The 25,616-nt window shown below is 35.5% G+C and overlaps 2 protein-coding genes across 8 annotated transcripts in view; one reads left to right on the plus strand and one right to left on the minus strand.

Annotated features, from left to right (window-relative positions):
* Nucleotides 1-23,578, plus strand: part of LOC105222026 (protein misato) — a 95,900-nt gene extending 72,322 nt beyond the window's left edge. Inside the window, exon 6 of the transcript XR_007422704.1 lies at nucleotides 23,488-23,578. The gene's annotated coding sequence lies outside the window, so the exon portion shown is untranslated. The remainder of the gene's footprint in view (nucleotides 1-23,487) is intronic.
* A 240-nt stretch (nucleotides 23,579-23,818) lies between these two features.
* The window catches only part of LOC105222027 (neurotrimin), a 74,261-nt gene continuing 72,463 nt past the window's right edge, over nucleotides 23,819-25,616 (minus strand). For all 7 annotated transcript variants that reach the window (XM_049456017.1, XM_049456018.1, XM_049456016.1 and 4 more), the window contains exons 10-11: nucleotides 25,328-25,380; nucleotides 23,819-24,169 (exon numbers count right to left, since the gene is read on the minus strand). In XM_049456017.1, the coding sequence (XP_049311974.1) occupies nucleotides 23,921-24,169; nucleotides 25,328-25,380 (302 nt within the window). In that variant the 3' untranslated portion in view covers nucleotides 23,819-23,920. The remainder of the gene's footprint in view (nucleotides 24,170-25,327; nucleotides 25,381-25,616) is intronic.

The following is a 25,616-nucleotide window of genomic DNA, read 5'->3' on the forward strand; positions in this document are numbered from 1 at the left end:
TGGTCTTTTCTAGAATCCTTCTTTAAATAAAGACTCTATAAGATATAATGGGCATGACTATCGTGTCGTCGAGCCAGAGGACCACTTTCGGTGAGAGACTCCATTTTGCTTTTTTGCTCTCTTTTTGATATTCGGCTGCAATGGAAGCTTCCTATCACAGATGAGTTCTAGATATTTAACTGCATCCGCTGGTTGCAAACGGATGTCTCTTATTTGCGGCAGTGGTGCCACCGGGATCTTCTTTCTTTAAATGAAATCATCTCGGTTATACTTGAGTTGATGACAATACCACTTTCGACTGCCCAATTTGTCCGACGCTAAGAAACCCCTTTGTCAACTTTGACCATAAGTGCAGTATAGTCTGCATAGACAACCTCCCGGCAACCACAATCTTCAAGTTTTTAAGCAGGTTGGTAACGACTAGGATCCACAGAAGAGGATTGTCTAACTGTTGTTGTCCTTACGATGTATTTCATGAAACCAGTAGTTGCGTGACAGAGTTTTGTTTTGCCTTCCGTTGTCATATGGCAACTTGCTCGTGGATTGCAAAAAACAAAACAACCGTTGCCGTTTAGAATGAGGGCGAAGCTATAAAAATTACTTCCACCCATTTGTAAGTATTTTGTCAAGTCAAGTATTCTGGACCAATAGGAACCTCCTTTTGGCAGGTGCCGTCAATTGTTTGTGTGTATAAAGTATTAATAACAACTCAAAACCCTTTCGATTCATTCGAGAGCGGTTTATTTATCAACAATGTCCCGTTTTAGTTCGATATACTTAAGCCAGCTGAGCTGCAATTTTTTAACTCGTCTAAAAATACATTTTTTAGAAGAATGCTAAGTAGGGCTACGAGGATGAGATCCTCATTCTAAACTCATTCGAATTGCTGTTATGGAGCATCAAACAGTACTGTGAAGTGGTTTCATAGTTGCAATTGATTTCCGAAGTAACCAATATTTTATATATTTAATATATGACCAACGAAGTCATTTGAGATACCCACTGTCTTCTTTACTTCCTTTCAATCCTTGTAACAAGTTATTTTATTTAGGTATGTTCTCCTCCTTCAACTGAATCCCTGAAAACTTTGATCACTGTTTCGCAAAGGCTACTCCTACTGGTTTATTTTCTGCTCACATACCGACGAGAGATCGGTAGAACGGGAGAAGTTGCTGGAGAAGAGATTCAGTGAGCTGTTTTACAGATGGGTTGAAACTAGAAGAAAAGTTGAAGGGCGTGTTTACAGTAAGGAACTCTCCGTCAATGCTAGCTTTAGGTAATCGGTAGACTGTAGTGTTTTTCCGGCGGAACTGGCATCTATTAAGATTCATTCCTAAAGCAGAGCAGCAATACCACCGTTGAGCTCTCTAACTATGCGCTAAAAATATTTAGGAAGTGTTTGTCCTCACTAAATATAGCCCGGACAGTAGCTGGTAACAACAAAGCCGATGAGCTAGCAAGAAAAGATATCCTTGTCCCGCTCTTACTGGAATGGGAACCAGTAGGATCTCCATAGTCATCTTTCGTTCGAGTACTGTACCCATGGATCTCACGTGCGCTTAGCAGAAGTTGGTTGACGATCCGGTAGTGTACGACTGCGAGATCCTTTAGGTCTAGAGTTGAATGCAGCAGATGTAATACTTGCCCTTAGTAGAATCCATCTTGCCTTAGTTGCGTCCTCCTGACTTGTTTTAGTAAATTATGAAAACAACACCGAAAAGATTTATAAGACGCGTTTAATCCAAATAATTCAATGCAAGCTATCTCTAAATAAGAATTAAATTGAATATTGGCATTTGTTACATAAACAAATTTCTCGGCTACGCTTGCTCAGCCAGTTTCCGCCGGCGCTGATCTTATTGGCCTGGCCCTTCCCTTTTGCTTATACTAAAAGAGCCATGCGTTTGTACACGAATATATATTTGAAGGTAACCGAAAAACCGTCTGCAGTCGCGGCGTGTGCTTTTCGCATACACTTAACAAATTTGCAGTAAATTTAAAAGGCAAATATTTTACTTGCTGCAAAATTGGATTTTCGTTTCTCGCTACAAATACGGCAATACAAAGTGTCTACGATACACGCTGCAACATGTGTCTGCTGGTAGTTGGCGCTCGTATTGTTTTACGTTGCTTCGCATTGTTGTTACCGTTACGTGCCGCAACTTTACAAACGAAATTCGACCGCAATGCAAACAGTAAATTCGCGTACGCTACTCCTTCATACTATATATACATATGTACATATGTATGTAAGCACGCTCATTGAAAAATTTTCTTTTACTTCCTCAACTTTGTCTCGCCTTCTTCTTCTTCGGCGTCGTCTTTCGCATGGCTTTTCGTGCTGTTGCTATTTTGTCTTTTCATTACGCTTCACTGTCATTGTTTGCTACATTTTCAACTTCCGAGAAAAAAATCGTGCCGCTCTTGTCTCTTTATTTCCTCTCTTTAGTATCTCCTCCTTCACTTTAGTGCTTGATTTAATTTATGTTATAGTATGTAGGGGCACTTGTCTAATTCGCCACCTCGTGGTTATTGTCTTGTTGGTTAATTTTCCTTTTTTTATGTCTTCAAGTTTTTATTGTCTTGTCGGCTGACTATGTAACCGCTTACCTCCGACTGTGGCAGTCTCGTGCCCCTCATAAGCGCCGGCGCTTCACTGCAATTTCTTTTCTTTATTGTCTCCATTAGCTCTTTCGTAGTTGTTCGAGTTTGCCACTTTCCTCTTTCATTTCTGTGTTATTTCTCTGTCTGTGGCCTTGTAGTTTGCTGCGCGTCCATTTGTGTTTCCAACCTCGTTTTGTAGTATTAAAAATTTAATTTTTGTCTTGTTGTTCACACCAACGATGCACTTAAATACTTGGTTTGTTCCAGTAAGTGGCTATGGTTTCCCTTAGTGCCTCGTTATATCTTTAATTTTCGCTTTTCATTTTCAATTGCCATAATTTACTTTTACTTTTTTGTAATTTCCACTACAGAATTCGTAAGTTTTTGCATAATTCCGATTTGGTTAGTGTGGTCTCCGGTGAGTACTTGAACCGAGTACCAGTTACATTACTTCAAAATACTTAGTTGTATTCGGAACCCAAACATTTGTGTAACGATAGCTTTGTCTTTACTCGTTTTTGAACTAAACAATTCCTCGACAAATAAGGTAACCTTCACTATGACAAACCTTAAATATGAAATTCGTCAAATTAACTTTTGATCGAGAACTAGATTAATAAAACTCTGACTTGAACTGAAAACAGTTCTACATCCATTATTGCATCACTAACATCCATCTATTGCCGACGGATTTTCTGACTGCGCAACTATCGTTACGCGGTTTGTAGGCTCGCCTACGATCCAGACAAAATTTTAATTCGTTTATAAAAATTCATTAGCCTAAATACATTCGTATTTAAAGGAAATATAATATATAATATTTTTCACGAACAAATTACAATACCATTACGAGTTTATGTATATAAAATTACTCAAAAGATTTTTTAATTAATTCTCAATATTCAATTACTACTGGCATTTCAATTTACATAGCCTTGTAGTACCAACAAGTCATTATCGTTCTTATCATGATTACAATTAATTATTATTTTCCAATAATATTTATTACTATAATCATTACTTACTGCTTGGATTTTCTCTTGTTTGTATTCCTTTACCTTTTACATTTGTGTTTCCATTCCGATCAGTATTACTATTATTGTCATATACTAAAACATCACCGTTATCATTGTCACCTCATTACAATTAGCTATAATTTTTATAATTATTGCGACCATCCTTACGATTATTTGCATTACATTTACCATTACCATTCTTATATTGACCTACACTGTAATCATCATTACCACTATCATTACAATTATCCAAAACATTACTATACAATTTTTATAATTGTTTGATTTACAATTACCATTACCATTCTTACATGTTGCCATATCGAATACTGCTACCATTATCATTTTGATTACTTTTGTTATTTCCAATTTTTGCCACTTACATACATACATATTTCAATAGCGCTATTGCTTTGTTGCTGTTATAACCATTACCAGCGTCAGTACCATTATGATTACCATTATTATTACTTAAAACATTACCGTATTAATTTTATATTTGTGATTACTATTACCATTATCACTACCATTACCATTACCCGTAACATTACTACATAATTTTTATAAGTGTTGCAATCTCCCTTAATCTTATTTGTATTACAATTACCATTACCATTTTTACATGTTGCTATATGGAATACTGCTATCACTATCACTTTGATTATCATTGGTATTTAGCTGCTGTTATTACCATCACCAGCGTCAGTACCATTACCATTATATATAGAACATTACCGCATAATTTTTTGTAATTGTAATTACCATTACCATTATTGGTACCATTACCACTATCATTACCATTACCCATAAAATTACTGTATAATTTTTATAATTGTCGCGACCATCCTTAAGCTTATTTGCATTACAATTACCATACTTACATTTTGCCATATCGAATACTTCTACACTATCATTTTGATTACCATTGGTATTTAGTTGCCAGCATCATAACATTACCGTATAATTTTTATAATATTACTATTACTATTACTTATAACATTACAGTATACTTTTTAGAATTGTGACTACCATTACCATCATCAGCACCATCACCATTACTTATAACCTCACTTTATTATGTTTACGATTGTCAAGATTACTTCTGAATTTTTTATAAATAACAGTACTAACGTTGTAATCAGCATTATTGAAAACTGTTACTTTAGAACATTACTATTTCCATTCTCATTAGAATCATCTAACCGGTAGATGATATTCATTAATCCTACAATTTTTTCATATTCCTAGAAATTAACACAACGGCAGACTCACTCTAATTTAACGAATTTTATAGTACAGAAATATTCAAACATATTGATGTCTCTAAACTTATTTTCGGTACTTTCGTGCGAAATCCTCTGCAATTACCCTTCTAACGGGTACTCGGTTCCATTTTATCACTGTTTTTACTACTCATTTCCCTCCGTCGGCGAAATTCAGTAGTCCACTTACAAGTCGAAATTGCTTTAATCTCGTAACTGTGTTTTACAATCCTGCTGCGCAAGCTGTTTATAATAAGACAGGTGTAATAATTGAGTTAAGGTAACACCATTACCTGCCGGTGGCAGCGCAAGCGGAAACAAAAATAACAACAGCTACAAACGTTTCGCGTAGAACCACAGAAGCAAAGAAAACGAAACTACAATATACCTCATATTCCGTTATTACCCTTAGCGTTCAACAATAAAATGTTGCGCTTACAAATGAAAGCATACGCACAGGCGCTGAATAGCGTTGTTTCCTGCCATACCTCTGCTTATGCATACATATGTATGTACATGTACATTAACGCACTTAAAACTGTTTTAATATGCGCGCTTATTTACGTGTGTAAGTTTACGTAGCTTGTGTGTTGCGTATGTGTGTGTTTATGCGCCGAACGGGCGAGAAGTTCAAAGTTAAAAATAATCTCATCAAATTGCGCTTTTGCACATAACAAAAAGTTAGTTTCCAGGTCAAAGTGCGGATGTGGAAGGCATAAAAAAGTATATCGGGTAACGCTGTTGTGCGCACGTGTGCGTGTTTATGTGCAAATAAGTGTGGCAACACTGGCGTATTTGTACATGAGTTATAAACTGACAGGCTCGTCTTTGTAGTAAGCTTTGAAGTGTTATTATTTCCACCACGACGCATTGGTGTTGCTGTTTTTATTGTTTTTTAACGGAAGTAAAAAAGTTTCAAATTACCAAATAACATATTTAACTTGTGACTTAATTTAGTATTATGGTTTGTTAAGTACAAATTAGATGTTTGAGGTCTTTTGTTCTTCTCTTTGAAATTTTTGAAAACAACTTGAGACCAAAAATGTTAAGTCAATTAAATGGATCGAGTTTTGAAGGAGAATTAATGTGGGTATTAAAAATTCTTTTAGTGTAAAAATGTACACAAAAATATGTTACTTATTTCAATGTTATGGTCCCAAGCCATTTTGTTCCTTAACATCTGAAAAATGTTAAAATCAATGCGGATAACTTGTAGTACTTAATAGCAATTCCTAAAATTCTTGGTAGTATTTTTGGGGGAACTAAATTTCTAACCTTTGACCGAACTTCCTGCACATCTAGCCGTTTCAACCCCTTCTCTCTTGTGTTTTTAGAAAGTTTATGTGGAATACAAAAAATTCTATGTTCTTTTTTTAATTGAGAATATCTATCGTAGTTTTAACACACTCGATTGATGGAAGCAGCATGTTGATCTGTTCACGGTCAAAGCTACGAAAGCCCTTATGGTGTGCAAGCGGCTAGGTGGTAGATCCTGGGGCTGCAAGCCAAAAATTGTCAGGTGGCTATACACCATGATTGTGCGACCGATTATCACATATCGAGCGGTGGCTTGGGCCTCGAAAGCACCGCAGACTTCGATAGGACTTCAACTATCGAAGCTGCAATGAGTCACCTGGGTCCGCGTGTCGGATGCCATGCGCACGTGCCCGCTTCATCTATATAGTAATCGGTCAAGTTGCCAAACATAAATTTCTCCAAATGACAGCAGAAGCATTGGCTCTTCTCCCAAGGGACAATATTTCAAAAGGTATAAACTTCACGACGGCACGTAAACGTCGTAGGGAATTGGCGCCGGGGTCGCAGGACCACGCACCAAACTATCCACACATAGTAAATAAACTCCCTTCGATTCATGTTTCGATTTTTTTGATTCCAAAATAGGGATCACATCGTCTCAATAACAGCTAGCAGTATATTGGAATTCATCAATTTGCTAGGGCTAGTTGAGTCGTTGTGAATGGGCGCAATAGACCTTTGGTCGCGGAGCAATCATCATTTATTTATTTAATCAATCTTACACCCTCGATATTTCCTAAACACTTCATGATAATCACAGTCGAATAATTGTCTATTCTCCTTCTGAAGCAACTTCGCTTTATCCACAAATCCCCCGCCGAGATAAGGAAGGATTAGAAAGTAGTAATGATCTGAAATATGAAAATTAGAGTTGAAAACTCTGAAGAGCTAAACATGTCCCAACTTCGAGCCATTCCATCACATATAGCGTTCTTGAATTCGATACTAACCTTTGCAGTGACAGACCAAACTGCAACCTGCTGACCACATGAAAATCAGCTTCGCTTAGAACGATTTGCTAATTATTAAATAACTCGAAAAGTATTTGTTGAATTTACTTCAAATTTTCAGAAATGTTAAGCCATTTTTAACTAGTTAGCCCAGCTATAGTATAGAATAATTATTTCTACTTCCAAGTGGAAGATCTACCGCTTACCGAATTGCCATCTTCAGTTGATACAGAGTGATATGGTACCTATTATCCTCTCAAACCATTTTTGAAGGACATCACTGTTCCCCTTCTAAAGCAGATTCATAATAATTGTCATCATAACCCTCGCAGATTTAAGGACGGAGTAAAAGGATGAAGTGATCTGGATAATAAAAACTAGAGTTCGAGCCATTCCAACATAGTCTCCCTGAGTTGGATATTAGTCTTTGCGGTGACATACCAAGCTGCAACCAATTCGAACGACATGAAAAACAGCTTCGCTTAGAACACATTGCTAATTACCGAAAAACTCGAAAAGTAAAAAAAAAAAAAAACAAATAATTGATTTTTGGAAAATTGTGACTATCTCTAGCCTGTTAAGGGTATATTTATACACGTGTTAAGAATACGCAGTAAAATTTTTTGAGAGAAAAATCGAATGGTTTTCGAGTTAGTTGTGACTACTAGAATATATTGTGCCTACAACCTACGATAAAAAACCAAAAGTTAAAAAAACGGCGCCGTTTTATGCTCAACCCTGATCGGAATTAGGTGTGTAATATTATCTAACGTTTTAAAAGCGTAAAGAGAAATTCATTGTTCTTGTAAGTTCCTAACTAAACGAAAGTAAACATAAGGTCCATATCGGTGTAAAAAGCACTCCATTGTCGTATATATCGGACAGAAAGTTCTTATATACAAGTATATATGCCAATATCCGTGCTTAAAATAGCAAATAATTTAATTACATTCTTCTTAACAAAGCCACAAATAAAATTATTCGAGAAAAATAAATAAATAAATATTGCTTTAAATAAAAAATAGGTGAAATAATCACTTAGCCATAGGCTTAAATATTAATTACACTTGTTGGCAACTGTTAAAGCTAATACTCCACAATTAGCCACAATGCCCTTCAACACCCGGTAATTGACTCATATAACGGTTAAAATGCCTATTTATTTGTTTGTATTAAGCATTTACTGTTGTTTTGTTTTGCATTTTTTGTTTTTGTTTTTGTTTTTGGCATTTACTTTCAAATTTACACACGAATTAGTAATAATTGCTAATAAATATTTAATTGCAAATGAAATATAAATAAGGCGTAATAGAATGTAAATAGTTAAATGCCCTCAACAATGCTGCGCTGTGGTTAATACCGAGTCGCTCGACAGTTTGGTGGATTACAATACAAGTACATACATATGTGTGCAGATTAAAAAAAAAAAACAATACTTACCTCGCTCTTCCTAAAAAAACACAAAAACAAATATAATACGATAAGAATATTAAATGTGTCGCTATGTTTTTGACTTTTTTATCTTATTTTTTCAAGTTTTTTGGCATAATTTTTTTACTTTAATACGTAAATAGTTTAAGCGGGCTTCCGTGAGGCAGGAAATGATAGTGATGCTGAAACATTTTGTTAATATCTACTTAGTGAACAAAAGCAAGTAAAATTTGTTAATTTCAAATGGTTGTACTAGAATAAAAGAAAGTCCTTCGTCCAAGTCTTTAAGGATGGTATCTCACAGATCTGTGTAAAATTTCATGAAAATCTGTTGAATAGTTCTCGAGAAATCTTGCCAAGCGACTTCAAAAACACAGTTTCGAACACGTCTTGAAATAAAGGAATTAGTGCTTCAAAATGTACTATTAACATTCAGATATCTTACTGGCATCGTTTGAATATCAGAAGGATCATTGAAAACCTTTAGAAAGTTCGTGTGGCCTAATAAAAGTGAAATGACGATTGGTTGCAAAATAACTAAATTTTTTCGAAAACAGCGTCGCGTTAAAGTCTGTGAAAACATATGAAACATGTGGTTCATGATATTGTGACGGAGCACTTGAAAATGCCCAAAGTGTTCCAAGAAAATGTGGACATGTGTGAAAGTGACAGATGTGGCCTTCCGGAATTTTTTTTGTTAACTCCCCTATAACTGCGTAAGCGGTTTCTACGCCAGCAAAGAAGAAGTAGTTTTCAATATAACCATTTTGTTTAGAGCGGGCGTGGTCATCATCTGATATAACCAATTTTCACAGCAAATAAAAACGTTGTTAAAATTCTGCCTCTTTCCAAGTTTCTTTGAAATATGTTAAAAGGTTACATGGGTTTCCTAAGGTAAAAAACAGTATTTTTCTAATATAAAAAAAGAAATATATTTTAATAGAATTTTTTATTGTCACAAACATACACTATAAACTAATAAATTCTGAAATTTTTGGAAAAAAAATATTTTAAATTCCGCCATTGTGACGCCATTTCCGGCGATCCATCTAAAATAAATGCGCCCGCGTGTTTCAGTTAAAATCTTAACATAATACTTGGATGAAGGAAAAAAATATATTTTGGCAGACTTTTTTTTTACAAAAAAATTAAAATTTCACTGAAAAAATCAAAAAAATTGATTTCATAAATCAAATACCTGTACTCGAATAAAAGAAAGTCCTTCGTCCAAGTCTTTAAGGATGGTATCTGGAATACCTGTGTAAATGCAATAAACACAGTTTCGAGAAAAACGTGTACAAAAACGGCACATTTAGCCTAGTTAACCTCGAGCGCACAAGTTCTCAAGGCGGTATCTCCGAAACTTTTACTGGGATCAACTTGAAAACTTAGGACAATATTTTATAGGTGTTGTAGGATTTAATAAAATAAATCGACTTAATGAAACAGGTTTACCCTTTAAGTAGTTTCTGAAATATGCCCATTAAACTCCTATAGGCCCATGTTAAATAAGTGTTTCTTAAGCTTGCAATGGCCAGTGTAGAAGGCGACCAGTAGCCTGAGTTTTTCCCTAGGGAGATTGATTACATATTTAAGTCTTTTGAGGTTGTAACCATTCATTAGCAACTTAGCATGTCGCATGTCTGGGAGTTGTTGCCAATGTCTCTCCCTACCTAATGTTTCATCATTACGGAGCAGCTCCTTCATGGTGTGGGGACCGACTGCTATCAAAGGTTCCGGTCCTACCATGTTGGATGCTGCAGAGCAGGCAAGCTCATCAGCTAGTTCATTCCCGGCTATAGCTCTGTGACCTGGCACCCAAAAAAAAGGTGCACTTGGTTATATTCTGATAGACTATAAGTCGCTCGCAAGCCTACCCATAGGTATGGGGAGTTTTGCACGTGGTCCTGCGAACCCTGCGCCAATTCCCTCCGACGTTTTCGAGCCGTTGGTGTACCATATGATTGTACTGTCCCTAAGCGGAGTCGCTCCATTCGGCCGTGTTGCTGAGGGTGATCTTAAACTTCCTAGTGAAGTTCACCTTTTTGGTAATGCTATCCCTAGGGAGAACAGCCAGTTTTATGACGCCACTTAATTCTTCCATCCGTTGGGAAGAGATTGCCTTACCTTTGCCAGTCCCCTCTGCTGTCCTTTGGAGCAGAGTGTGTTTGGCGACTTGACCAATTACTAGGTGTAGCGGGGTACTTTTAGTAAGATTGGCATAACTAAATTATTTTATTAAGGTCGAAATATAAATGATAATTAATTAACAAACATTAAAATTTTTGACTCGTACATGCTATTCCTCTTTACAAAAAGTTGCGTATACGCACTGTACATACTGGTGAAATATTAAAGCGCTGTGATTTAGTTAGATTTTCAGCAAGTTTACTTTAACAAAAACAAAGCAATGCATCTATGTATGCCGACCTCACTTCTATAACAGTGTGGCCTTTTAAAAACAATTTTCTTGTGTTGGCTACTATGGCGTGTGCCAGTCCACTCGTATGTACTTAGGGGAATTTAACTTGCTCCTTTAGCAAGTACAAAGTGAAAACGGAAATGCCAAATGTTGTATCATTGTGCCTGCCGCAAGCCATTTAAGGCTACAACCAGCACCAAGTGCAATATGGGCTGAGAGCTTATACTTGCTTACAGCGGAAGTCGAAAGAGTTAGTAATTCGTGCACATTACTCAAAGGCGTCGAGTAGCACCGAAAAGTGCAACACTACAGCGCACATACCCAAACAGCTTTTGCTTGGCAAAAATTGCGGAAGCACCTTGCAATGCCCCAAACATCATTGAACTACAAGCTGGGGTTGCTCGCCAGCCAACACTTTGCAAATATTTTGTGGTTTTTTACTATTTTTCATACACAATAATAAAACCTACCTCTACCTTGTGTTGTTGGCGTTGCGTTGTACACTACCTTGCGTTTGCACTTGTAGCTATTTTCCGTTTTTTCGCTCGCAATGTGCGTGTGTGTGCATATGTGCTGGCAAATTGGCATGCAAGCACATTAAGATTAATAGCCGCACTCACAGATACGCTGCTGTTGGTGTACCCGGATAAGTGCATTCGTATGTATGTGTTTATGTATGTTGATGTGTGGATGAAGTATGAAATTTAAGTAGGCAACTGCAGGTGGCTAAAATGGCGCACGTTATGTCGGCTGACGGCGGTGCGCACGTAAAAAGCGCATCAGTGGTTAAATGCAAAAAAATGGACAACAACAAAAACGGGTGCCTTTTTTATGAGATAAAGGAATGTAAAGGTGCTTAAATTTAAATTCACGCTAAGCGGTAGTCGGCGCAGGCGAGTTGATAGTAACGTAAGCATTTATTTATTGCTGATTTATTATAATGTACTGGAAGGCTAACTAGCTTTAATATCAGGTACTAAGTTAGTGCATAAAGGAACTTGTCTTGGATAAAATTGAGGGCCACAATAATCACTGGCCATCTGAAGAATAAACACTTGTTCAATTTTACCGCCTAAATGAAGTTATAAAATAGTTTATTTTATTAATTTCTTGGAATAATTATAGATATTCTGCCAAGGGTGCCAAACTTTAAATAAATAAATTAAAACGACTTCAACTAGAAAAAAAAATTTAATGTCGAACAATCTTTTAGGGAGATGTTTTTGAATATCTAAATATGGTGTCGATGTTCCATCATTGTAAAGGGGGAACCATTTCGAGGTTCCCTACTTTTTCAAAGAAAAAACACAGAAATAGGCCTCATCGCTAAACAAAATTTGGCTTGAAAACATCGGATCTTCTTGGAACTTTTCAAGAGCTCATAGAGCAAACCGATGTCGCTAGGGAAGGTCGAGCGGTTTCAGTTCTCACACAGTCTGTGTTGTTGTATGCTTTCAATTTAAGATCTCGACTTAAAATGCGTGAAGTCGTTCTATACGTCAGTCTGAGTTGCGCCGAATCGACTTTCCACGGTCTTCGTGTACACTCCCAGCTACGGCTGCTATATTATTTTAACATTAGTCCGAAATCCATAAACAATTCACGACTTCGATGGACATATTTTCTAAACTGACTCAAAGCCAACTAGCTAACATTACTTCTAATACTCTTTTGGTTTTCGTTAATATGTGGCGTGTTAAACAATTTATTTATCGTGTATTATTTTAGAAATTTCGTTAAAACGGTAGAAAAGCAGAATGAATCATTCGCTTATAATATCGGAGCTTTCAGATTAGAAAAATCGGGTATAACTTCCAGATGTGAAATAAAATGTTTTCTGTTTTTGTCTCAACATCAAAACCATGTGATGAAATTAACACACTTCGATACAATATTTTCAAAAATTATGTTTCGAGTTTTTCATCACTTCAGCTGAAAAAAAATTCCGAAACTGATTACAGTTAATTTAAGTAGATACGAGTAGAAGAGACATAATTGACGGTACAATGAAACCCTATTCGACCACAAGGGGGTAAAAAAATAACGGGAATTGTCGCTTTTTGAAAACAATATCTGCGTAATATCGTCCACATCACCATTGTCGCATTCAAAGTATTTCCCATTCGTTTTTATGCATTTATATCATCGACTCTTTATATCGTCGAAACTCTTCGATTTTTATCTAATCTTGTAAAACGACGGTCCTTAAGGGGGTATTCTAGTCTAGACGCATGAATTTTAGGCATTTTTTAAACTAAGATAAAAAAAATTAAAAACATTTTTTATATGTTTTTTAATGACATTTTAACAATATAAAAAAAATTGCGAGAAAAAAACGAAAATTCGTCGAGATCGGGTCGATGGAGTGGGGGGCTTCAAAAAAAACGGTGCGTCCTGGTTGACGTGATTTCAACCCTTGTAGAGATCTAAAACACAAAAAACAAAAAAGGAAAAAAAAAATGGCGTCGACTTGGAAATTTTTTTTTTTAACCCGATTTTTTCGACCTTTTCGACTTTTTTAAAAATACTTCGAATCAAAATTTTTGGAAATCCAAGGCACGATAGAGAGAGAGACACAATAGATAAATTTCAAAGGAATCGTTTCAGTAGAACTTGAGATATCATGTCAACCACCTCAAAAAAAGTAGTTTCGAAAAAACGAGTTTAAAGTTTAGGAGACAATTCTAGTGAACACGGACGCCACGTCACAAAATCGGCTGTATCTCCGAAAATAAGTCGAATTTTGAAAAATCCTTCCAAGGTCATATTTTTGAAAGTCTAAACTTTCAAAATATGCAAAAAGAAAACGATTTTTTCAAAACCCTAGACCAGAATACCCTCTTAAATGTTGTTTTTTTGCATAATAAAGATACACGGAGCCATGCCTGGCGAACGTGGAGACTGGGGCATCGTTACAGTATTGTTTTTAGCCAAGAACTCACGAACCAGTTCTTTTAACAAACGAAAATCGCCATGCTCTTTAGAGAACGTCTAACCATCTTGGCTGCAATTTGCCAATTGGATTCTCCAATTCCGCGAAATCTTAAATTTTGAGTAAAAAGTAAGTTCTTCATCATATTACATTTACCACATATGGCATAAAATCGACCCTTCGAATCGTTCGAAAATTTTAATTTTAGGCACTATTGACCCGATTTTGTATTTATTATAAAAATATGAAGTGAAAGTCAAAGCTTATTGACTAAAATTATTATTAAATTATAAAGCCTAAAATTTATTCACATACATGACATCAATGCTTCACACTATAAATAAAATAAACACAGACTAAATTTATTTTAAATTAAAAACAGGGAGGTAAATATGTTCAGGCAGGCTTCCACGAAACACGCTAGACAAATTATATTTTCATTGGGATGACACAAATAAATGAAAGCAGTTTGCTTTACCTACGCTGCTAATGAACATTCGTATAAATTTGACAACTTTTGCAACAACTCATGTTGACATACATACATATATCTCTAGATGTACGTGTATATGTATATATAGTTGCGTATATAATTTTATGCAAATTATTTGCTCTTTCGCAGACAGACTTCCGGACCAGAGTTGTTACAGGCGAGTGATGCTGTCGAATGCTGCCACATTATTTTTAAATCTCTCTGCCATTTGTGGCCAAACGCAGACACTTACATATGTGCCGCTTAAGGGACAGACCACAGTCATATATTTCTACCTACATATATACATATGTTGGTATATGAGTATGATGGAAAGTGGTGGGGTGTGGGGTGAGGATGAGCGGTTGCATTAAATCATTAACAGTGCATAAAGCGTGACGCGTTTGTTCTGCTTGCTTTGTCAGCACAATAAACACAAAACAAACGGCATGCAGGACATTTCAGTAGCTTCCTGTTGGCTGCAAGTCAACAGACTGGCAACAAACTTCTTCTGCTCATCCGAATGTTTTGTCGTTTCGCTGTGTGTTTGTGCTCGTCTTCCTATTGCCTATTATATTTCTGTTGGTGTGTTGGGTGTGGGAGGTGTTGGGCCTGGGAGTGTATGGTGTGTCTGTGTGTGGGCCTGTCAATGCTAACTCCAAACTATGCTCCTTGTAATTTGATGTGAGTTTGTAGTTGAGACACGCTGTTTGCCGCTCTTTCTACAAATTTGCATAGTTTTTATTACATTTTGAAAGCAGACACAGTTTTTGTTAAGATTGCAGTAAAAAAGCGGGCATACTTTTGTATATTTATATTTATCGGTATGTAAGTATACTCTAACTACCATATCTAAATTTTCCATCTGCGCTTTGTCTGTCTCTATTGTTTTGTCAATGCAATCAACCGCCATCTGCTGTATTCTTGCCGCTTGTTGCAACAATGCATTGAAATTCCCTACTCACTGTTCTTGTTTTTGTTTTTGCATCACTTGTCGCAATCGCATAACAAGTTGCTATACTTAACTACGTCCTGAAGTCCACTGTTATTTGTGTATTGTTTCAGCTTTGTTCTTTTTTATTGTTTCGGCTCTAATCTCACAGCAGATTGTTTCTACGTTTTATATTAAAGTTATCTCCTTTTTATAGTGCCATGAAGTAAGTTTCTATAGAGAATTCCAAGAATATAATAATCGTTTTAAATAGATTTAAACTTCAGATTTTCGAATACCTTGATAATATCTACATATTTTTCGAAACTACGTACAAGGTTTGTTCGGAAAGTAATAGGTCTGAGTCGATTTAAAAAAATTTATTGGACCAATAGTTACAATTTTTTAAAAACGTTCAAAATAGGCTCCTTCTGCGTCGATGCAGCGCTGCCAGCGCGATTTCCAAGCATTGAAGACGTCTGGGAAGGCATCCCCGGATTAGCCTTGCGAGGCGAAGTGCATGCTGCTTGGATCTCCTCTTTCGTTTCAAAATGCTTGCCTTTTATCGACTGTTTCAAGCAACGAAACAAAAAAGTACGAGACCACATCTGGGCTGTAGGGCGTCTGCGGAATCGTTGGGATGTCGGTCTTGGTTTGGTAGCTGTCCACAAGAAAGGCGGGGCGTTGTCGTGGTGCAACTTCCAATCGGCTGCGATGTCTTGTCGGACTCGATTGACCCTTTGGTTGAGTCTCTTAAAGACTTCCACGTAAAACTTAGCGTTGACGATTTGTCCAGGAGGAACAAATTCATGGTGGATGATGCCTTTGATGTCAAAAAAGACAATGAGCATTTTTAATTTATTTTTATTTCAAGGTAGGATTTTAATTAAGTTTTTAATTTCGATGTTTCATGTTGTTGTTTTGTTGTTGTTCTTGCTTCCACCCTTGGTTGCCATGGAAGTCATCTGACGATAGGCTCAGAAGCTTGCTGTTTCTACATGGGCAGACTATAAGAAGAAGTATGTTAGATGAGTTGGGCCTGTAAAGAGGTGGTTAGAGTCTTTCAGGTACTAAGTAATTGCATGCAGGACTTATTTATGGTATTTCCGGGTCAATTCTGCTAAGGTAGGAGTCAAACCTGCTTCAATATCCAGAACGGAGTTGCGCAAGTCTTACTCTAGATTCTCGGGGAAAATGGAACTCTTCGTCTGTTGTCTGATAGTTTGACTTCAAGTATGCCATTCACTGAGAGGGAGTCGGTGAATAAAAGTGATAGCATTCCTTGGAGACGGATGGCCTGGTCATCGTTTAAATGGTCTCAATACGCTATTTTCTGGTAGGAAGGCGGTACATGTGTTAATGGCTCCATTGTGAATGGCGTTCCGTGCGTGTAGGTAATTAGTTGCGTCCATAGTTTGTTCGGGGTGTTGTTCTATATCGCCGACGTAATCAGGAGAATGTAGGTATGATTTCTAAGTAAACATTTCTTAACCGGAAGCATGCAGGCTTCGCTAAGCCGGTGTTCGACGAGAGATATCAGGAGGCATCCTGTTTTCGTAGTGTGTGCAGGGTTCTGACACGACTGAAGCTTCTTTGGCTGCGTTTCACTACATCCAGGCGGCCATAACGTTGCTGCGAAGTTAATGACTGGCCAGCTGATTGCCCCGTATGTTTTAGAAAATATACCTTGAGAATCTGTATTCATTATTGAATATAAGTACACATTTGCTAGAATTCATATTCATGGCAGCAAAATTTCGATTTTGTTTTTGGCAAATTTTTTCAAAATTGGCCTCACTTAAGTGGGGTCTTCTAAGTTAAATTTTATTACTATACTCTGCAACCTTGAATTCCCTCCAAACTTAGAATTTTTTTCTACTGAAACCTTACTTAGAAACCTTTTTTGCTAACAAAGTTAAAAAGTAAGGCCTTGAAATATATATTTTAGTGTGTCATAAATCATATTTGCCACATAACTTCTACTCACCTCGCTCACTGTTACAAAACGCCGAAAGCAAATGCAATTTTTTATAATTTTTGTATTTATTTTTATTTCATTTCATCATTTCAATTTTGCATATTTTTAGTTACTTTTTATATTTTGTTTTATAAATTTTTTCCACCGCACTTTTTCGCATTAATCTTTATATTGGTAATACTTTGTCATACTTTACAAATACAAACATTATTTACAACAACTAAAACTAGGCATAAGTTATGACTATAACTATTTGATTTTAACATACATACATATACATATACATATTTTATATATATATCGGATGCGCTTTTGTATATATGTATATGTCTTGTGTTGGCATATGCAATGACAGCGAGCCAAATGAACAGTTAACACAAATACTCATGCATGCATACTTTTATAAGTATTTGTTTGTATGCATATATTAATGATGCGATAGATGTTTGTGAGTTATTTACAGATAAATGCTTTTGTTTTGCTTTTATTTTTTTTTTATTGTTTGAACGTAATAGCTTAGGCGTCCTTGGTATGTTTTGTTGTATTTTCCATTTAACTATGTCAGCATGCCTGCAGTAAAAAATGATCTCTGCGCTCAAAGTTGTGAGTGGTCCTAAGCAGAAAGTGATGAAAGAGTATTACAATTGTGGCACAGTTGAGGTCTCAGTGATGTGTCAAACTTAATCCTATATTTGGTTGACTTTAGTTACACTGACACTAGTTTACAACTAGTACCAAGTGTGGTTGTATATCGAAGTAATGACACAAGGCAAGCATATTGTGTCTGAAAATTTGCTGATTAACTGTAACTAGTCCGTAACTAGTACCAATTAGTACTAGTCCAAGTAATGATACAAAAGAACCATATTGTATTTGAAAATTTGCGAGATAGCTATAACTAGACCACAACTAGTACCAATTAGTACTAGTCGAAGTAATGATACAAAACAGCCATATTGCGTCTGAAGATTTACAGGTTAGCTATAACTGGGTCACAACTAGTGCTAATTATGGTTGTATATCGAAGTAATGACGCAGAGTAACCATATTGTGTCTGAAAATTTACCGGTTACCTACCATATTGTGTTCGAAAATTTACTGGTTAGCTATAACTAGTCCCCAATTAGTACCAATTATGGTTGCACTTCATATCGAAGTAAGGACACAAATCGACCATATTGTGTCTGAAAATTTACCGGTTACCTATAACTGGTCCACAACTAGTACTAGTATCAATAGGTTGTTTAGTGTAGTAATCGCTAAACTCCTCATTATTATGTATGAAAAGTCACTGTCATCTGATTACATCTGCACGCATTGAGTCTAGCGCCAACATTTTTTTACTGCAGGGCTGCCATATATTGAATATTTGTATATTGTTTTATGCACTGCATGACTGGTTTTTTATGCCAAATTTTAAATTTTACTTTTTGTTTTTGTTTCTGCATCATGAAAATGGAATGCATTTCACTTTCGATGAGCTTCAGTCAACAACAAAGTTTTCATGAATATTTTACGCAAATATTTCTGGTTTTATATTTACTTTAATTTTTTTCCTTGTTTTTTTTTTTGCAAATTTTAAATGTAATAATACTTATCGGCCCTAAAAGCATTTAGCGCTGTTTGTTCTGCTTATTTGTCATATATGTATATATATACCTGTATATATATCTTTTTTTTAGCATAGACACTTACTAATGTGGCTTCAATAATTTAGCGTTTTTTCCACTTTAATTACATATGCTGTTTGCCGTGACCAATATTACAAGTTATTACTTTATTATCCATATTTTTTTTAGCTATTTTAATTTCATAATATTCAATAATTGATTTGTCTAACAAACATTTTAATTAAATATATTTTCCGCATTATTTCACACAAATGGTTTATGTGTGTTTTCGAGCCGGCATGTCCTCTTCCGCACACGTACACTTCCGAGCGTGTTGCCTTGCGTATACCTACATATGTAAATATATGTTTGCCTATATATATATTTATAATTTTTACTAAATTCCGATCCAATTTTAATTTATTTGTAGAATTCGCGCACGTTTCGAAATTTCGCATTTAGTTTTGTATTTTGCATGATTTCGAAAAATAAAACTATATTTATGAATAATTTTTAGATATCATTGGGTAAATTAATATTTTTGGACTCACGTATTATTAGTGTGATGTGTTTTGAAATTTTAATGACCCAGAATAAAGTAGCTGAATTAGCGAAAATTTAATATTTCACTGCAATACGTTTTGAAAGCTTTAATATAAGAGGAAATTACAACGTTTAATAAAGCACCCAACTACATGGTCTGGGCAGTTTTTGGCCCAACAAAAAATTTTCTTAATTAAAGTATGAAAAAGTTCGTAAGTTTGTTTTGTTGGCGGTGGACCTACCATTTCGATATCGAATCGACAGTTTTCAAAGCCTTCAAAATAAGTTTTTGCATAAAAAGAAACATTAACTTCGTTTAGCTGTAAAACACTTCACAAATACAAAATATTTTTTACAAGTACTTGATTCCAATATTGATTCGTTTTATTTACAAGTTTCGGGTACCTTTTGGTCACAATAAATGAATAATATATGCCAAATTTCGTGAAGATATCTCGTCAAATATAAAGAATTCCCATACAAGTACTGGAGTCCGATCTTTCAGTTTGTATGGCAGCGGTTCCACCAAATGATAGAAAGTCATTCAATTTAATTTCAAGTCCTCCAACACAACGGTGTTTTTCCCCAAATATCAATCGTTTTATCTATTTTAAACAAAAATAGCATATTTAACGTTACACTGAACGGATTAAAGACAATATTCTAGGAAAGTTAACACTCTAGAATAAGGTTATAGATATTTGTTTATTGCTCCTTCTCGGTCAGGCTAAGGACTTTTAACTCATGTAAACATATACCATATATGTATATATGTATATGTAATCTGAACTCGACCACCAGTTTTGGTTCTTTGCGATACCAGATAGAGTTCAGTTGCTAGGTCTATGCACTTGATGCGAATTTTAACAGAATCTGCGGCCTCACTACAGATACCTCCTTCAGTGTATCATACTCCAGATGCTCACGGCATAGTTTTGCCAATGCGGAACAGATGCACAAGAGATGATCCATTGTATTCCTGGTGCTCTGCTCTAAACATTTCCTGCTGTCTTCTCGATCTGTCAGCCCCATCCTTCAGGTGTGTGTCGCTACCAGACAGTGACCAGTTAGTATTCCCATCATGTTCCTACAGTCTCTTTTGTCGAGTACCAATAGGAATTTTGTGTACTTCCGATGTTCCGTTTTGCACATGACTTTTGCAGTTTTGCATCCAAGAAGCTCGTTCCAACGGGTTTCGATTTTCTTTACAATGTTTCTGTCCAGATCGTCTTATAGACAATGCATTGGTTTCCCAATGTTGATTGTCCTTGCTTTTTTACCAAGGAACACTCATACCAAATTTCATCAAGATATCTCTATTTTTACTCAAGCTACAGCTTGCACAGACGGACAGGCAAGCAAACAGATAGAAAGTCACTCGGATTTCAACTCGGCTTGTCATCCTGATCATTTATGTAGATATATGTATCTATAACCCTATATTAAAGGATCTGTGATATGAAATAAATGCAACACTTTTCTCTTTTGCCGATTTGAGATCAGGTGTTTCATATATTGCAAATTTTCTGAACTAAAAGATTACAAATACAAACATATTGCCTTCCCGTCCAAAAATTTGTTCAAAGAAATCTTCAAATAAAATCGACTTTAGAATTAATCGTTTATCTAACTGCATATATTATACATATATTAATTCGCTGGCCATATAACACACAGAAACACAAACGCTGTCCCTTATGAACTTTAACTTACATAGTTTACTTATTTCGATTTGGCACATTTTGTAGCATTTTTGTTTTTTTTTTTATTATTTTCTATATTATTTATTTACTTATTGAATTATTACTATACGGATTTACAATTATATTTTATTTTTGCCTAAATACTCTTATAACATTTACATACACAAATGTATGTATATATGTGTCGTTGCGAAGGTTTTTGGTTATGCTGCTGGTTTTTGATTTAGCATATATTTCAAATAAATGCATACTTATCTATATTAAATATACATACATATGCATGTTTATAATGCATTTTATCCAACTAGAAATTTAATGTCTTGAGCTAAGTAATGTTTGCGTTCCTTAGGAGAAAATAAACGTTCTGAAGTCATAGCAAAAATGATTTTGAAGTACTTAATCGTTCAGGTGTTTAGTCTATGTATCCAAAATCTTTGTTATACTCGTATACCATATAAGCATAAAAACAAATTCAAGAGGAAAAGATTTGGATTGCCTAAGGTGGTCCTTATAAAAGCAACCGCTTGTAGGTATAATAACTCGGCCTTGTTCTATCAGGATCTTGATGAAGCATCGTTTATCAATGGTAAACCTATCGAAGAAATCAAATTATTGCAGTAAAATAGGCAGGAGATAGATGCTGGAACACCTCCTCTGTTTCTTCTCTATCTAGAACTCAACTTAGATACCTTGAAGCCTCACAGTATAAGAGACTAGATGAAAGTACAAGAGACTAATTCCACCATATTAGATATCAAGTCTCTATTATAGTTATCAAAAAATGTTGACATCCTGTATGACGAATACTTCAGCCCAAATCAAACTGAACCGCCCTGCATTGCAAGGGATCAATATATCAATCTATATATTGCAAGACTCTTCGGATGATGTCATTATCCGTGCCTCCGCACCATATATCAGTACGGGAATAGAGAGTAACTTATAAAGTTTGATCTTTGTTCGTTGGTAGAGACTTTACTTTTGGATAACTACCAGACAAATACATATTCAAGGACATGAGAAAAATTTAAGATGATAGGTCCAACCGTTTAGGACCTCCAGTGACTTTAAAACACATACAAGCCCTGGAAAGAAAGAAAGCCCCACACGACCTACTGAGGGTCATAGCTAGCTACCTCTCGATTAGGTTATTGCTATATGACACAGAAGAAGGGTCTAAAAAGTGTATTGGAGCAGGCGGTGTACAATAAGGCTCAGTACCAGGGTCGCTACTGTAGACTGTTTTATATGTCAGTGTGTTACGTCTATATGCGAACACGGCGAAAGCAGTAGTTCGGTTAAAGGTAACCTGAAATCAGCATGATATCTGAAATAATTCCAGCCGCTTCGTGTGACACAGTCCGGAAAGCGCAGGCTACCCTTCGCCGTAGGCATTATGACGATGGAGATCAAAAGACTTTACCTCAAAACAAAAAGCTCTGGCATGCGACTTAATAAACGAGAGAGGAAACAAGAAAGGTAAACTAGCTTTAATGAGTGGAAGAAACGGTGGGACGAAACAACAAAAGGTTGATGGAACCACACGCACATCATATATCTGTATATTAGACAAATGTTTATGCAAAAACATATTTTTTTGCTTTCAAATTCATAGGTGAAAATAACCCCTTAATCAAGTAAGTTCCTTACTTAACCCAATGGTTGTTGCTTTCAAATCTTACGTTTTTGAGATACCTTAATTGGAATTGACAAAAAACAAATATATTTCTTTTTAGCAAGTCCTAAAATAATCTTATAAAGCAAGACAATTCCCAGCTGGATAAGCACTGTCTACATATGTCTATTTTTTTTTTTTAAATAAATTCATATTTTTCTTATTTTAGTTTTTGATTCAACACTTAACCATTTAAAGAAACTTCGCAGTAGAAACTAACTTAACTTGCTTATTATACTCAGTAAGAACTTGCTTTCGATAACAGTGCAAACATATATACAGTGTGTCTTGCCTAGACTTAAAGTATTTACAATATCAGAAGAGGCGTGGTTACTACTTTATAAGCATTTTCTCTTTACACCTAAATCATAAGTACACTATAACTCTCGTCCTTTTGTTTTTTGTTTTCTGTTGTAACAAAATGCTCGTAATACTGCTTTTGGCTGACGGTTATTTCATATTTAGCATTCATATATTTCTATGTATGTATATATATTATACATATCTCATATATATACGTATTTATTTCCACTGCAAAATTTATCTACACATTTATATATGTATGTATGTATGTATGCAAACTAATACAAATACTTATGCAAAGCATTTTGTTAATTTATTTCTTTTTTTCTATTCCGTAGCTAAACTACAATATATTTCACTTTAAAGTTTGCTGGGTTGTTTAACTTCAAAGGCCGCCAAGCAACTCTTCGCTAATTACATACTACATATGTAAGTACGTCAGCTGCTAAAAAATACAGTCAACAGTCATTGTCATAGAAACACATTTCGCTAGAGAGGTAACATTTAACTCAGTTATTTTTTTGGTTTGCTTTACGCTAATACCGCTATAATACCATATTTCTTTTTCTGCATATTTCTATAATTTAATTTAATTTTATTTTATTTATTTATTACATTTATTTATTGAGTCGTTATTTTAACTATATTTATGCCTGCTGTTCTGTTTATTCGTGTACTTTATATTTCCTTGCTATGCATTTGGTTTTGTTTTTGGTTTCATTCGTACGTATGTATGTATGTGTTTAGTTGTTCTTACTTTCAATTTTTGAGCTATAAATTATTCAGACTTCGTCTGCTTACCATTGTAACTGCTTTAGTGGTTATTGTTGTTGTCGTTGCACTTGTTGCTAGTGTCAGCAGTAGCGTTAGCACCAGCAAATACTGTGTACTCCATCGCCGTCTGAGCGTTTGACCGCCACTTTGCAGCTCCGCATCGCTGCCGCGCTCCTTGTAGAGGCGTCCATTTTGATTACGCGAACCATCCTCGTGGCGATTATCTTTCAGTGTCGCGTCATTTTTCTGTGAAGTATTATAGATATATATAATTTTTAGTGGCGGTCTTACAACAGGCGAAGGTCGCTCAAATGTACCCTTGTTTTGTCTAAATATTGGCTAAAAGCTACATCTACTCATATATGTTATAGAGGACTTTTTTCTTGAAAGATAATTTATCTTATGTAATAATTAGTAATCTAACTCTCCGAGGCTTAATAATAGTATTATATATGGAGCGCAACTAGGTTCCCGCTAATTTTTTTTAATGAAAATAAAATTTTATTGCCCATTGCTAGACAAAATTTTTTCCCTATCTTTCTGCCAATGATATCCAAGAATAAATCCATTTTTCGATATCGTCTTGTGAGTGGAAAAAATAATAATTTGACGGTGCAATATTTTGGGAATATGGTGAGTGGAGTAGGACTTTCCAGTTAAGCGTTTTCAGGTAGGTTTTAATTGGTTTGGCAACGTGAGATCGAGCGTTGTCAAGAAGCAGAATCATTGTTTCGTGAACTAGTATTGAAGCCGCTTTTCATGAAGTGCTCGGCTCGGCTCGTCTTTTTTTCAATTGCTATGACAATCACCCTTTACGATTCGATGAAAAAAACCTTCTTTTTTGCCATAAAAGCAATTGTTCGCAGGTTTCAAATCATAAGGAACCCAAGTTCCTTGTTTCTGAATTATTCTGTATCCGCCGATTTCTTTCACTCAATCAACGTTTCCCACAAACGACGATTATTTGGCCCAAAATCAAATCAGTCATATTCGCACAATCAAAAGTATACTCAGGGCACATAAATAAAGTCAGTAATGTAGAAACGTAGTTTATTTTTCAAAGGTCTAGGTAAAATTTAGCACTTTTTGAATAAATCAAAATCGATTACAACTTAATGCTGGCGCCATCTATTGACAAACAGGTGGAACTTAGTTGCGCACCTAATAATACTATTTTTTGTACTTTAGATAAAGAATTTGATCGATAATTTTTTGCTATTCTGTTAAAATTTCATTATAGACTATTTATGTATTTAAAAATGCGTTTATTTGCTAGTCGAAAAATGCCCCACATTATTACATTGTTATTAATTATATGGTTGTGTGCTCTTCCATATGATACCCATCAAGAATATTATATTCCATCGAACAATTTATGAATTGTATAACTAGCATTGTACTTACCGTGACTTCATTATCATCTTCTCTTTGATTTTTCTTGCCTGGTCTTTCCATTTCTATGAAAATAAATACAGTTGTATAGATGATGAGGTTTTACAGATCGATTAAAGTATATAATTAAATAATCTGTTAGTTAAAATTGATTTGGACAACTTTAAAGACACAAGATGGATCAACAAGAAAACCTAGACTCAGACAGCATCGGAAGTTTGGGATACCCTCAACAAACCCAACGTCCCGGATGTACTCGAAAGTCACCCGGCCGCTATGACAATGTCCCAACGGTCTTGCC

This window comes from Bactrocera dorsalis, chromosome 4, assembly GCF_023373825.1.
Source record: "Bactrocera dorsalis isolate Fly_Bdor chromosome 4, ASM2337382v1, whole genome shotgun sequence".
Taxonomy (NCBI): Eukaryota; Metazoa; Arthropoda; class Insecta; order Diptera; family Tephritidae; genus Bactrocera; species Bactrocera dorsalis.